This window comes from Echeneis naucrates, chromosome 10, assembly GCF_900963305.1.
Source record: "Echeneis naucrates chromosome 10, fEcheNa1.1, whole genome shotgun sequence".
NCBI classification, from domain to species: Eukaryota; Metazoa; Chordata; class Actinopteri; order Carangiformes; family Echeneidae; genus Echeneis; species Echeneis naucrates.
Window position 1 is genome coordinate 6,626,634 of NC_042520.1, and position 13,238 is coordinate 6,639,871.

General features: G+C 40.3%; 1 protein-coding gene across 1 annotated transcript; it reads right to left on the reverse strand.

Moving 5' to 3' along the window:
* Positions 1 to 4,032: 4,032 nt before the first annotated feature.
* LOC115050229 (signal-regulatory protein beta-2-like) lies at positions 4,033 to 5,928 on the reverse strand. The gene is made up of 6 exons (XM_029513044.1): positions 5,876 to 5,928; positions 5,390 to 5,728; positions 4,913 to 5,284; positions 4,638 to 4,763; positions 4,490 to 4,533; positions 4,033 to 4,360 (listed from the first exon to the last, which is right to left on the reverse strand). The coding sequence occupies exons 1-6, from the start codon at positions 5,922 to 5,924 to the stop codon at positions 4,235 to 4,237; spliced, it is 1,056 nt and encodes a 351-aa protein (XP_029368904.1). The 5' UTR covers positions 5,925 to 5,928; the 3' UTR covers positions 4,033 to 4,234.
* Positions 5,929 to 13,238: the final 7,310 nt, after the last annotated feature.

Here is a 13,238-nt window from a genome sequence, read left to right on the forward strand (position 1 = left end):
CCTTGTCCATGCCTTGTCCATGCCTTGTCCATGCCTTGTCCATGCCTTGTCCATGCCTTGTCCATGCCTTGTCCATGCCTTGTCCATGCCTTGTCCATGCCCTGTAGATTTTTTTGCTCCTTGAGTAAAGTCCGTTTTTCCACCTACCTGGTTTCCGGCTCCTGCATCTGGGTCCTACCCGCAACACGCTCATCGCGTTCTGCCCCCCCAGTCCTGACAGAGTTCTTTTGCTCGCACACATAACTTCCTTTCATTCTTTCTTTTGCTTGTAGAAAAAAATGTTTGTTAATAGACTCAAAGAGAGAAAACTTGATGCTGTAGGTACAATTCATCATGTCTGCCTTGAGAACAACAAGCAAAGCCACATGCAGCAGCTACAGTCACAGTCACAGGTTGAGGTGGGACATTTCTCCCCCTCTGACCGACCACACAAGTTTTTCACTCTCAACAGACCTGACCAGAAAAAAACACATAACTACAAGTACATGCAGCTTTAGTTTTTAACCAATCAAACTATCTTCAAATGATTTAGTGCTTCATTTTAATTGTGAATATATTCATCCATTACGTCCGGCTGCCAAACTTGTGTTTCGATAATGAAACTTAACATCTCAGTACAAACTGCTGCTCTCAGTAAAAGAGCCTCCTGAGCACCTCCCCCTCTGACAGCAGCTACCAGAGAGCAGCAAACCTCTAAAAGGTCTGAGCAAAAATGGCCGCCATGTAACATGACTGAGAAAGTGTGTTTGTCTCCATGCCTCCTTTTACATCTCCTGTTTGTTGCAGAGATATTTTTATGAACATTAAATGAAATGCTGATGTTTTTTTTATTAAAATAGCAGCAGTAAAAGCCCAGTTTCCTGTGGATACCATAAAGCGTGAGAGGAAGAAAAAGCCTCTTTGTATTTACACCTTAGTTTGAAACCACAGACACAAGGCTCAAGTTTCCACACATCGTTTGTTCATCAGTGCTGTGAATGTGAGTTTATTTGTGTGTGTTTGTGTCAGAGACAACAACAGTGTGAACACAGTAAGAGCCTCGTGTAATGAAGCAGGTTTCAGTATGCAACTTTATATAATTATAATATAATTAATATGATATATATAATATAATTATATCATTTTGCATTGGACAATTGTTGTTGTCAACATTATGTTGAACTAGAAATGTGGTGATCTGACAAATATATCACACATTTATTACTATACATGTCAATTTTTTCTTACCTTTATATATTGTCAGTCATCACATGTTTCCTACACAGATACCTCCACTTTACTTTAGTCCTTTTTCAGCTCAGAGTTTGTGCTGTTGTCCTGGACTGTGTGTCTGTCACTGTTACTGAGAGTCTTTCTGCTCTACATGGCTTCAAGCATGATTCATCCATTTTGAGCACTTTTGCATTTATTATGTTGCTGCAAAAGAAAACCCTCAGAGAGTTTTCACCACCTCCAGGTGAATGTGTCTCTGTGATACTGTAAGAGTGCCGTTTTGCTTCTGTGTGTCAGCAGGACTCTGAAAACAAATGAAACAAGTGACCACAAACACCTCCTCAAGACTGTTCTGCTCTGCTGCTGATAGTGAAGTGACTGATGGGGGGGGGGGGCATCGGTGATGATGAGGCTGGAATGGAAGAGATCATCTTATGGGTCACAGTTGCATAGTGGTGAGTGCTGCTGCCTCACAACAAGAAGGTTGTGGGTTCGTTTCCAGACCTGGGGCCTTTCTGTGCGGAGTGTTGTGACAAAAAGAGGAAGTCAGGTTGTCAGGACACAGGTGTCAGATGGGGAATCTCTTTATTCACATCAGCCCTACTAACAACGTAGTCAGAGACAGAACCACCAGAAAATCATGTGACATATATATATATGTTCTATATCACGAGTGTCAACATGGTAATAGGAACAGAACCTCTTTCCTAGAAGAGTTCAACCCTCATCACTCGACTGACTGCAACTCCGCAATGAGCACATTACCTCAAAGAATGTGTGTGTGTATATTGGTAACGCTCCAACTCGCATCTAAAGATTTCAGTCCATTGAGCCCATCAACAGGTCTTAACGTAAATGTCCCCCCTGTTGGGCTTTTCGTACTCAGAACTCCATCTTCTCTTATTCTGATTCGTCTTCCGAATCATCAGCATTGTTCAAACCATCCGGTGTTGCGAACCACTTCACGTCTCACAGTCTTGGTTCAGTGACACTGGATTGTTCAAACCATACAGTCTTGGTAATAAATTGAGGTTTTATCTGTGTCTCTGGAAACCACGACAACACCCAGGTGACATTACAGTTAACATTTTACTGTAGTCGTAACTGTAGTTGCTTCCTCTGACTTAACATCACCTGGTATGGTCTGGGGTGTCACCCATTCCCATGCAGTGTACTTGTGTCGTCTAACTTGTGTCGCAGCATGTTTTTTACTTGTAACGGTTGGTGTGAAGTCTGGTGTGGGCCCTCGCACTGTCTGGATGGATGTGTTTGTTTTTGCATCGTGCTCATCTGAATCATTGGGAGTGGCTCCTTTTGTGGTCTGGTGCTTTCCTTCCGGCGTCCTGCAGTCGCTTGGATCTTCTTGGCCTGGCAGGGGCTGGTTGGTGCTGGCTTCATCTGTCCCAGATTGCCTCGTGACATCAACAGGAGAGTGCGTGTCACTAGTTTGCACCACAGAGTCATTCTCCTCATCAGTCTCTCTCAGTTTTATACTGCTCTTTCTGTCTTTCTGAGGTCCTCAGTGGCTCGTGCCACTTTCGTCGGAGGACTTTCACATACACCTGATCTCCTGGCACTGCTGGTCGGGCCGGATCCTGCTCCTGGTTGACCTTCCTGTAAGTATATAGATCTATGGATAGCAGTTAGTTGTTTCATGTATGCTTTTAACTCATCTTGCAATTGCTCAAGCGTAGTAGTGTGTGAGGTTTGGGCACTTCTGCTGGTAACTCTTCCACTATTTCATTTATCATTCTCAAGTCATGAGCCAACCTGTGTCTTAATTTGTCTGATTTTAACACAGGAAGAATGGTGGTATTGTATACACTACCTGTTTCAACCAATACTCCGGTTTTGGGTTTACCGGGCCTCCAGTTCCACCCCGCTGAGGCTGGCCATGGCCGTACTGAAAGTCCCCAGCAGTCCGAGGGTGCTGGCACCGATCAGGATCTTTCTCAGGTCTTTCTTTCTCACTAGATGCAGGAGCCATCTTAGCATTAGTGTGAAGCAGCCAATCCACACGTGCCACATCATCAGTGATGCCCCTCCCACACATCAGTCACTTCAGCATGAAGAGCAGAGCGGACAGACTTGGGGAGGTTTCTGTGGTCACAGCATCCATCCTCTGTAGTCTCTTCAGTTATTTTCAGAGCGCTGCTGAAACGCAGAAGCAGAACACATTCAGCTGGAGGTGGTAATAAACTCCAGAGGTTTAGTTTTCACATAATAAACATACCAAAGTGCTCAATATAAATAAATCATGCCTGATGCTATGAACAGAACAAAGACTGTCAGTAACAGTCACAGACACACAGTCCAGGACAACAGCAAAACCTCTCCCACCAAAACTTACCAAAGCTGATGTATGTGTGTATGAAGTGTATGAAAACTGAAAATACACTGAGAGAGAGAGAAAAAAGAGCAGAAATATTTGTCAGGTCACAAGACTTTGGATTGTGGCCGTCATCAAGGTCCACCGACTGCTGACCACAACTATGATCCCTAAAATGATGCTGTGTTCAGCCCTCGTACAGAGAAGGATGGACTAATGATAACTCCTTTAAACGACGGCTTTAAAGTAAATACTGACATCATCACTGATGACCCTCCCACTTTTCATGTCAGGAACGTCCACCACAGCTGATAAAATGAAAGACACACATTTATCACAGAAAAATTTCCTTTAATAGTAGAAATGTGGAGAAATAAAAAGAACGAAAGGAAAGATTGAGGATGACAATTAAAGTTAGAAGAAGAGAAAAAACATACAGTCTGATATTTCTAAAAACTATTACACATTAAGAATTGTGTATTTCTGCAGCATGATTATCACCATTTGACAGAAATTACTACACAATATTGTCAAACATTTAAAGAAATAAAAATATAAGGTGACCTTGACGTAATAAGATATTGCTCCTTCGGTTACATTGATGTGGAGCAGTACATTCCTCGCTGTGTGCCAGAAAAGAACAAGTCAGCTTTATTAACTCAAAACAAATCCACTGTCTGGATTGTTAATCTGTCACAAAGCTCTGACACCAGAGTACACCGTCTCTTTCTCGACTGCTTTTTCATTCCTTCTGTCCACTTTTCCAGCTTTCCTCCTGGTGAAGGTTGGAGCAGAATAAGTAAGTCGGTCCTCATCTCCCTGAGAAGATATATAATGAAGAAGGTTATGAGATTAATGATAATGATGGTGAGAGTTTAGAAAAAATCATATTCAGGAAGAAGAGATGTTAATAACTTATCCAGTTCTGTCTTTTCTCATGTATCTTACCTGCTGACTTCTCTGATCAGTGCTGACTGTTGCAGCATCTGCAGCTGTATAGAGTGAAGACGAGAGATGGTTACACAACGGACAAATGGAAATCAAGTCAGGTTGTCTTCAGCAAAATACTCTTTGATATTTAAGAAACTTCTACTACCTTTGGAACAATCACAAGTTTTCTTCTTCATATACAACAGGAAGACAGTAACAATCAGAGCTGTAGCCAAAGTACCACATAACACCAACAGAAGTGTGTTGGTCCTCTGGAGATCCATCATGTTCTCTGAAATTAAATGTGGACCAAAGAATTAAAGTTTGCCATGATTTGATTGGATGTGAACATACCAATAAGATGTTTGAAAAAATAGAATATAAATAGGCTACATGCTACATCTAGATTGTCACAATTATATAAAAATATTCTCCATTTACCTTCAATTTCCAGTTTTTCAATCTCCAGTTTAGTCCCATTTCCAAATAAAATTTCTCCACACGTGGCCACAGCGCAGTAATGAGTCCCAGCATCAGAGGAGCTGACGTTCTTGGAGAAGAAGTAATCACATTTCTGTGTGGACTCAGACTCAGGACTCTTTTTACAATGATCACTATTGTTTCCATGAGCGTAAATGAAACTGGGATGAGCTTCATCTGATCCAGCTCTGAACCAGTACACACTGTGATCTCCTGGACATGTTTTCTTCTCAGAGTCAAAGAGGACCGAACACTGAAGAGTCACTGAGTCTCCTGGACGGACTGGATCAGATGGAGGAAGCTGAAAGTTGGTGGTGATCTCAGGTTCTGCTCCTGACAAATATAATAAAATTATACATGAATTCATGAACTCTATCGAATAAGTTCCTTGAGATGATTTGTAATTAAATTTTCATGTGTGTACCGTACTTTATTTACCTTTAACTCTCAGAAATGTTCCTTTTAAAAACTTCAGGTCAAGCTTTTCTGTATCTATACAGTAATACATTCCAGTGTCACTTGACTCTATTTTGTTAATATGCAGCAGAAAAGTTCCAGGTTCTTGTTTGGCTGTAAAACGAGGACTCTCATTCACACCGTCATAATCAAATGAAAATGTTCCTCCCAAGATTTCAGGAAAGTTTCCAGAAACAAGTCGGATCCAAAATAATGTGGTCTGCTTTGGGATCTGACTAGAATTCAGACGGGGACATGTCAACTTCACGTCTTCTCCAACACCAACAGTCTTCGTCTCAAAGATCATTTCATCTGTGCATCCTAAAAATACCATTAAACAGATCAGGAATTAAAATCAGAGACAGAGGCACATATCTCTAGATCTAAACTGATACAAAAAGATTATTATCAAATTTGAAACGTAGACTTCAGAATACATTTTGAGAAAAGTTGACTTTATCTACTTACGTCCTGCTCTGAGGAAGAACAAAAGATGAAATATGATCAACATTTTCATGTTAATCCACTTAAGACAGCAGTTATTTTAAACTCTGTTGAAGATGATTTCCCTTAATGTAGTCGTATGAAGGGGAGGGAACAATATGAGAGCAATCTGATTGGTCAGTCATTACACTGGTGTCTCTCTGTGCCACCACAGTGGAAATATAATCACTATCTTTCCTGTCTAAACACAAAAAACAACCCTGAAAACAAACTTTTTTTCATGGTGGGTTTCTGTAACTGGCTCTGAAAGTTCACTCAGCTGGTGATGAGATATGATGCAAACAGTGAATGTGCAATCATCTACAACATTTTAGTTTAAGTGTAGGTCATAATTAATTGTAGTTTTTTATATTTTCAATAAAAATATGACATATTTTTAAAAATAAACTCGGACACCACCAGCCACGTGTCAGTTTTACCAAATGTGGATAAATTTTAGAAAATTTGTGCCATTGAGTCATGAATAGACAATATGACACAACACTGCATATTTCTGCGTTGTTCATCTTGTGTGTGCGTTAATTTACTTTCCATGAGAGATAAAATGTACAGCAGGGGCAATTTGTTTGTGCTTCACAGGTTTTGTCCCTCTCACATGTCGACATGATATTATCAGTAATGCCTTTTTGTCCCAAAGTCTGATCCATCAAACCAAACACAGCTCATGATCACATCCAAAGAAGTTTATCGGCACGTTTAAACATGAGATCAATGAAACAAAAGGTTCAGCAGCATTTTTGTTTGAGGTTGTTGAGAAACGAATGATGATAAAAAAAAGTCTTTGTGTTTTTCCGGACATTGTTAGATTCGACCTCTCTGAACTGTGAGGATGTGAGCACTGAAATGACAGATCCTCATCCGACTGTTGCTTTTGTTGTTCAACTGCAGACAAAATACATCTTCATATCTAAGTGATTCACAAAGGCAGTGGAGCCATCTTCAATTTCCTGTGAAGCAGCCAATCCAGATGCACCACATCATCAGTGATGCCCCTCCCACACATCAGTCACTTCAGCATGAAGAGCAGAGCGGACAGACTTGGGGAGGTTTCTGTGGTCACAACATCCATCCTCTGTAGTCTCTTCAGTTATTTTCAGAGCGCTGCTGAAATGCAGAAGCAGAACACATTCAGCTGGAGGTGCTGAAAACTTTCTGGGATTTTTCTCTTCCAGTAACATCATAAAGACACCAAAGTGCTCAACATGAATAAATCCTGTTTGATGCCATGAACAACAGTGGAAAGACTCTAATATCGTGACAGAAACACTTTCCAGGACAACAGTACAAATTCTGCCCTCAAAAATGTAAAAGTAGAGCAGAAGTATCTGTGTATGACACCAATGAAAGCTGAAAATATCTTCATTCATCTTCTAACGCTGTTTCCAGGTCGCTGTGGTGCTGGAGTCAGTCCAGGTCACACTGGGTGAGGGAGGGGTCACCCTGGACAGGTCACCAGTCCATCACAGGGCCGACACACAGAGACAGACAGAGACCAACAACCACTCACACTCACAGATAACAGCACTGTGCCGCCGTGCTGCCCCGCTGATCACATGTAGAGTAAATACATAGCAATATTTGGCAGATCACCACATTTTGGTTTTCAGCAAACATGAAGGTCCACAAATGATTGAGCCCATAATGATCCTGAAAACAATGATGTGTTTGTTCCTCGTTCAAAGAACAGACACAGACAGCTTCATGTGGAGAAGGATGGACTCATTTTTTATTTGTTTCCTCTTTCAGCTTTTCCATGTTCGGGGTCACCACAGCAAGTCACCGTCCTTCCACTTAGATGATTTGATTTGGCTCCAGTTTTACGCCAGATGTCCTTCCTGACGCAGCCCAAACAATCACCTGGGCTTGGGACCGGCACAAGAGTACCACAGTGGGCGCCTTGTGGCTGGAGTTCTTTGCCAGGGAATTGAACCCCGGTGTCCCGTATACCAAGTGAGCATACTCATCAGAAGGATGGACTAATGATAACTCATTTAAAACAAAAACTTCGCAGTAAGTCGAGTCACATCATCAGCTTTATTAACTCAAAACAAATCCACTGTCTGGATTGTTAATCTGTCACAAAGCTCTGACACCAGAATACACCGTCTCTTTCTCGGCTGCTTTTTCATTCCTTCTGTCCACTTTTCCAGCTTTCCTCCTGGTGAAGGTTGGAGCAGAATAAGTAAGTCGGTCCTCATCTCCCTGAGAAGATATATAATGAAGAAGGTTATGAGATTAATGATAATGATGGTGAGAGTTCAGAAAAAATCATATTCAGGAAGAAGAAATGTTAATAACTTATCCAGTTCTGTCTTTTCTCATGTATCTTACCTGCTGACTTCTCTGATCAGTGCTGACTGTTGCAGCATCTGCAGCTGTATAGAGTGAAGACGAGAGATGGTTACACAACGGACAAATGGAAATCAAGTCAGGTTGTCTTCAGCAAAATACTCTTTGATATTTAAGAAACTTCTACTACCTTTGGAACAATCACAAGTTTTCTTCTTCATATACAACAGGAAGACAGTAACAATCAGAGCTGTAGCCAAAGTACCACATAACACCAACAGAAGTGTGTTGGTCCTCTGGAGATCCATCATGTTCTCTGAAATTATGTATGAACCAAAGAAATAAAGTTCATTATGATTTGGTCGGATGTTAAAATATAAATAACTTCTGTGTTAAATAGGATTTAAATTCTACATTCTGAAATTAAACACAAAAATATGCCAATTGAACATTTATATAAGAATATTCTCCACTTACCTTCAATTTCCAGTTTATCAATCTCCAGTTTAGTCCCATTTCCAAATAAAATTTCTCCACACGTGGCCACAGCGCAGTAATGAGTCCCAGCATCAGAGGAGCTGACGTTCTTGGAGAAGAAGTAATCACATTTCTGTGTGGACTCAGACTCAGGACTCTTTTTACAATGATCTCTATTGTTTCCATGAGCGTAAATGAAACTGGGATGAGCTTCATCTGATCCAGCTCTGAACCAGTACACACTGTGATCTCCTGGACATGTTTTCTTCTCAGAGTCAAAGAGGACCGAACACTGAAGAGTCACTGAGTCTCCTGGACGGACTGGATCAGATGGAGGAAGCTGAAAGTTGGTGGTGATCTCAGGTTCTGCTCCTGGGAAATAAAAACACACAGTTAATTTACTGTGAAGTTATTGAAACATCTTCGTTTAAAGTCTAATATACATTCATCTGTTTCTATCTTAAAAAAAAGAGGCCTTGACCTGAGGTATTTGAAAATTAACTTGGGATAATTTCTGTTGTGATTTGGCACAATATAAATAAAAATCATTTCAAATGTGTTTGTCCTGTTTTTTATTTACCTTTAATTTTCAGAAATGTTCCCTTTATAACCTCCAAGTCAAGTTGTACTACTTTTACACAGTAGTACAGTCCAGTATCACTTTGGTCTGCTTTACTGATTTTCAAAGGAAATGTTTCAGGTTCTTCTTTTGCTGTAATTCGAGGAGTCTTTTTTGTACCATCATAATGAAATAAGTATGTTCTTCCCAAGAGTTCAGGCATGTTTCCAGAAACAAGCCGGATCCAAAAAAAGTTGGCATTGTAATCAGATATATGGCGAGGACAGGTCAACTGCACATCCTCTCCAACACCAGCAGTCTTCGTCTCAAAGATCAGATCATCTGTGCCTCCTGAAGAGAACATTATACAGCCGCAGACAGAGGTTGATCAATATAATTAATACAAAAAGACAAAACTGAAATTTTAAACATAGACTAAAAAATATATGTGAAAAATACTGATTCATCTACTTACGTCCTGCTCTGAGTAGCAACAGGAAATGTACTATTATCAACATTTTCATGTTAATCCATGTAAGACAGCAGTTATTTTAAACTCTGTTGAAGATGACTTCCCTTAAAGAAGACATACGAAGGGGGCGGCAACAATGTGAGAGCAACCTGATTGGTCAGTCATTTCTCTGGCGTTCCTCTGTGCCACCACAGTGGAAATATTATTGATACTCTTTCCGTTGTAAACACATGAACAAACTTCCTTCACGGTGAGTTTTCATACCTGTCACTGAGAGTTAACTCAGCAGATGACCTTAAATTGTGTGAAGAGTAAGTTTTGCAATAATAAAATTTTCCAAACAAATAATAATTTTTAAGAATTTCACACCGTTTTGTCCAAGTTTAAAATGTTCAACAGCATTTTTTGAGGACTGTGAGAAAAAAAATTATTGTGGTTAAAAACCAGTCTTTTCTTTTTTCTCCTGATGTCCTTTGATTTGACCTCTGAACTCAGCAGATGTGAGCACTGAACTGAAAATAATCCTCATCTGGCTGTTGTTTTCATTGCACTTTTTATTTGGGGCCAACAGATATTGTCATTTTCATGAGTCTGTGGCGTAAATTGAGTTTGATGACATAATTAGATTTAATTCAAAACTGGGGATGGAGTCTTCCTGTTCCAACATGACTGCACCAGCGCACAAAAAAAGGTCCACAAAAACATGGATGAGAGAGTTTGGTGTTGGTGAACTTGACTGGCCCGCACCGAGTCCTGACCTCAACCCGACAGAACACCTTTGGGATGAATTTGAGCGGAGACTGAGAGCCAGGCCTTCTGCTCCAGCATCAGTGTGTGAAACTTACAAATGCGCTTCTGGAAGAATGGTCAAAACTTCCCATAAACACACTCCTAAACATTTTGGAAAGACTTCCCTGAAGAGCTGAAGCTGTTATAGCTGCAAAGGATGGACCGACATCATGTTAAACTCTTTGGATTAAGAATGTTTATATTCCAGTCAAGGCACGTGAGCCAATACTTTTAGCAGCACAGTGTATCTTGTGAACCAGCCAAGTCAGACACTGAACATCATCAGTGATGACCCTCCCACACATCAGTCATTTTAGCATGAAGAGCAGAGTACAGACTTCAGGAGGTGTTTGTGGTCACAGCATCCATCCTCTCTACTTGTTTCACTTCTTTTCAGAGCGCTGCTGAAACACAGCAGCAGAAGGGCACTCTTACGATATCATAAAAACAGATTCAGAGACAGTTTGCAGTAACATCATGAAGATATAATAGTGCTTGGTATGAATAAATCATGTCTGATGCTGAGTACAGCAGAAAGACTGTCAGTAACAGTGAGACTGTTTGTGGTGTTGTCCAGGACAATACCTCAAAGTCTGGTCACAAAATATGACTGAAGTGGAGTGGAGGTAGCTGTGTATTAAGGCTGACAATTTATAGATAGAACAGAATAATAAATATGTGTTATCATGAATATGTGGGATCAACACATTTCTAGTTTGTGGTCGCCATCACGGCCAACATACAACTGTCTGATACAAACTGATGGGTCCAGTCCTGTTAATATGACACACAAACATGGTTACACACATCGAGTCAGAAAAAAACTTACTGTCACATATTGAGTTCTGCTTCATACACGAAGCTCTTTGTGTGTTCAAAGTGTTTGTTGTTTCTGACACAAATACACTCAGATTCACAGTCAGTGCTGATGAACAAAAGATGCACGGAAACTGAAGCACTGTTGTGTGTGTGGTTTCTAACTTTTCTTCCTCTCTCACTTTCTATTTTGGCCCCAGAAGGCTGAGCTCTTACTGCTGCTTTATCATTTAAAAGATGAAAACGAGCTGGAGATGTACAAACAGACACACACACTTTCATAGTCATTTTGCATCGCGGCCATTTTTGCTCAGACCTTTTAGCGGTTTGCTGCTCTCTGGTAGCTGCTGTCAGAGGGGGAGGTGCTCAGGAGGCTCTTTTACTGAGAGCAGCAGTTTGTACTGAGATGTTAAGTTTCATGATCGACACACAAGTTTGGCCTTTCTGGGTGGAGGTTGCACATTCCCCCAGTTCTAAGTACCCAATTGATTTGACTACGACAATGATCCCTGAAACAAGATTGTGTCCAACACCTGTAGACAAAATCAACACACAAAGCTTCATAGAGAGAAGAATGGACATAAAACAACCAACCTAATTTTAGATAAAGGCCTTGCAGTGAATACTGTAATGTCATCAGTGATTTTTCTGCCAGTAACTTCTACGATGACCCACAAAGTCACAGAAAAACATTTCACAGATCATTTTCTTTCAGCAAAAAATGCTGAGAAAAGAGGTAAGAATGAATGAACACCAGTGCAGTCAGGTGTTGTCAAAGCCATTAAACATTTAATTATGAATATTTATGCCCCATGATCAACGCCATTTTAGAAAAATAATGTCATACAGTTCAGGAAAGATTTTTACAACATCTGAAGTTACGCTGAGAAAAAATACAAAGCCAAAGAAAAATTACCTCAAAACAAATTAAAACAAATCAGCTCTAAGCAATCACAAAGCTCTGACACCAGAGTAGATAGTCTTATCTCGTTTCTCATTCCTTCTCTCCACTTTTCCAGCTTTCCTCCTGGTGAAGGTTGGAGCGGAGTAAGTAAGTCGGTCCTCATCTCTCTGAGAAGATATATAATGAAGAAGGTTGTGAGATGAATGACATTAAAACAAATCATATTCAGGAAGAATAAATGTTAATAACTTATCCAGTTCTGTATTTTCTCATGTATCTTACCTGCTGACTTCTCTGATCAGTGCTGACTGTTGCAGCATTTGCAGCTGTATAGAGTGAAGACGAGAGATGGTTACACAACGGACAAATGGAAATCAAGTCAGGTTGTCTTCAGCAAAATACTCTTTGATATTTAAGAAACTTCTACTACCTTTGGCACAATCACAAGTTTTCTTCTTCATATAAAACAGGAAGACAGTAACAATCAGAGCTGTAGCCAAAGTACCACATAACACCAACAGAAGTGTGTTGGTGTTCCGCTATTCGATTACGTTCTCTTCTGAAGTAACTTTGGGAACAAAGAAAGAAACTTAATCATGATTTGATTGGATGATAAAATACAAATAACTACTGCATTAAATAGGATCTAAATACACTACATTCTGAAATTACACATAAAAATACACACAATTACACAATTACCTTCAATTTCCAGTTTATCAATTTCCAGTTTAGTCCCATTTCCAAATAAAATTTCTCCACACGTGGCCACAGCGCAGTAATGAGTCCCAGCATCAGAGGAGCTGACGTTCTTGGAGAAGAAGTAATCACATTTCTGTGTGGACTCAGACTCAGGACTCTTTTTACAATGATCTCTATTGTTTCCATGAGCGTAAATGAAACTGGGATGAGCTTCATCTGATCCAGCTCTGAACCAGTACACACTGTGATCTCCTGGACATGTTTTCTTCTCAGAGTCAAAGAGGACCGAACACTGAAGAGTCACTGAGTCTCCTGGACG

Bases quoted from the DNA above. Each gene is read 5' to 3' on its own strand.
- LOC115050229 (XM_029513044.1), bottom strand. From the start codon at position 5,924: ATGAAAATGTTGATCATATTTCATCTTTTGTTCTTCCTCAGAGCAGGA. The intron at 5,285-5,389 runs GTAAATAAAGTA...TATATTTGTCAG, and splicing joins AACATTTCTGAGAGTTAAAG to GAGCAGAACCTGAGATCACC. The intron at 4,361-4,489 runs GTAAGATACATG...ATATCTTCTCAG, and splicing joins CTGATCAGAGAAGTCAGCAG to GGAGATGAGGACCGACTTAC.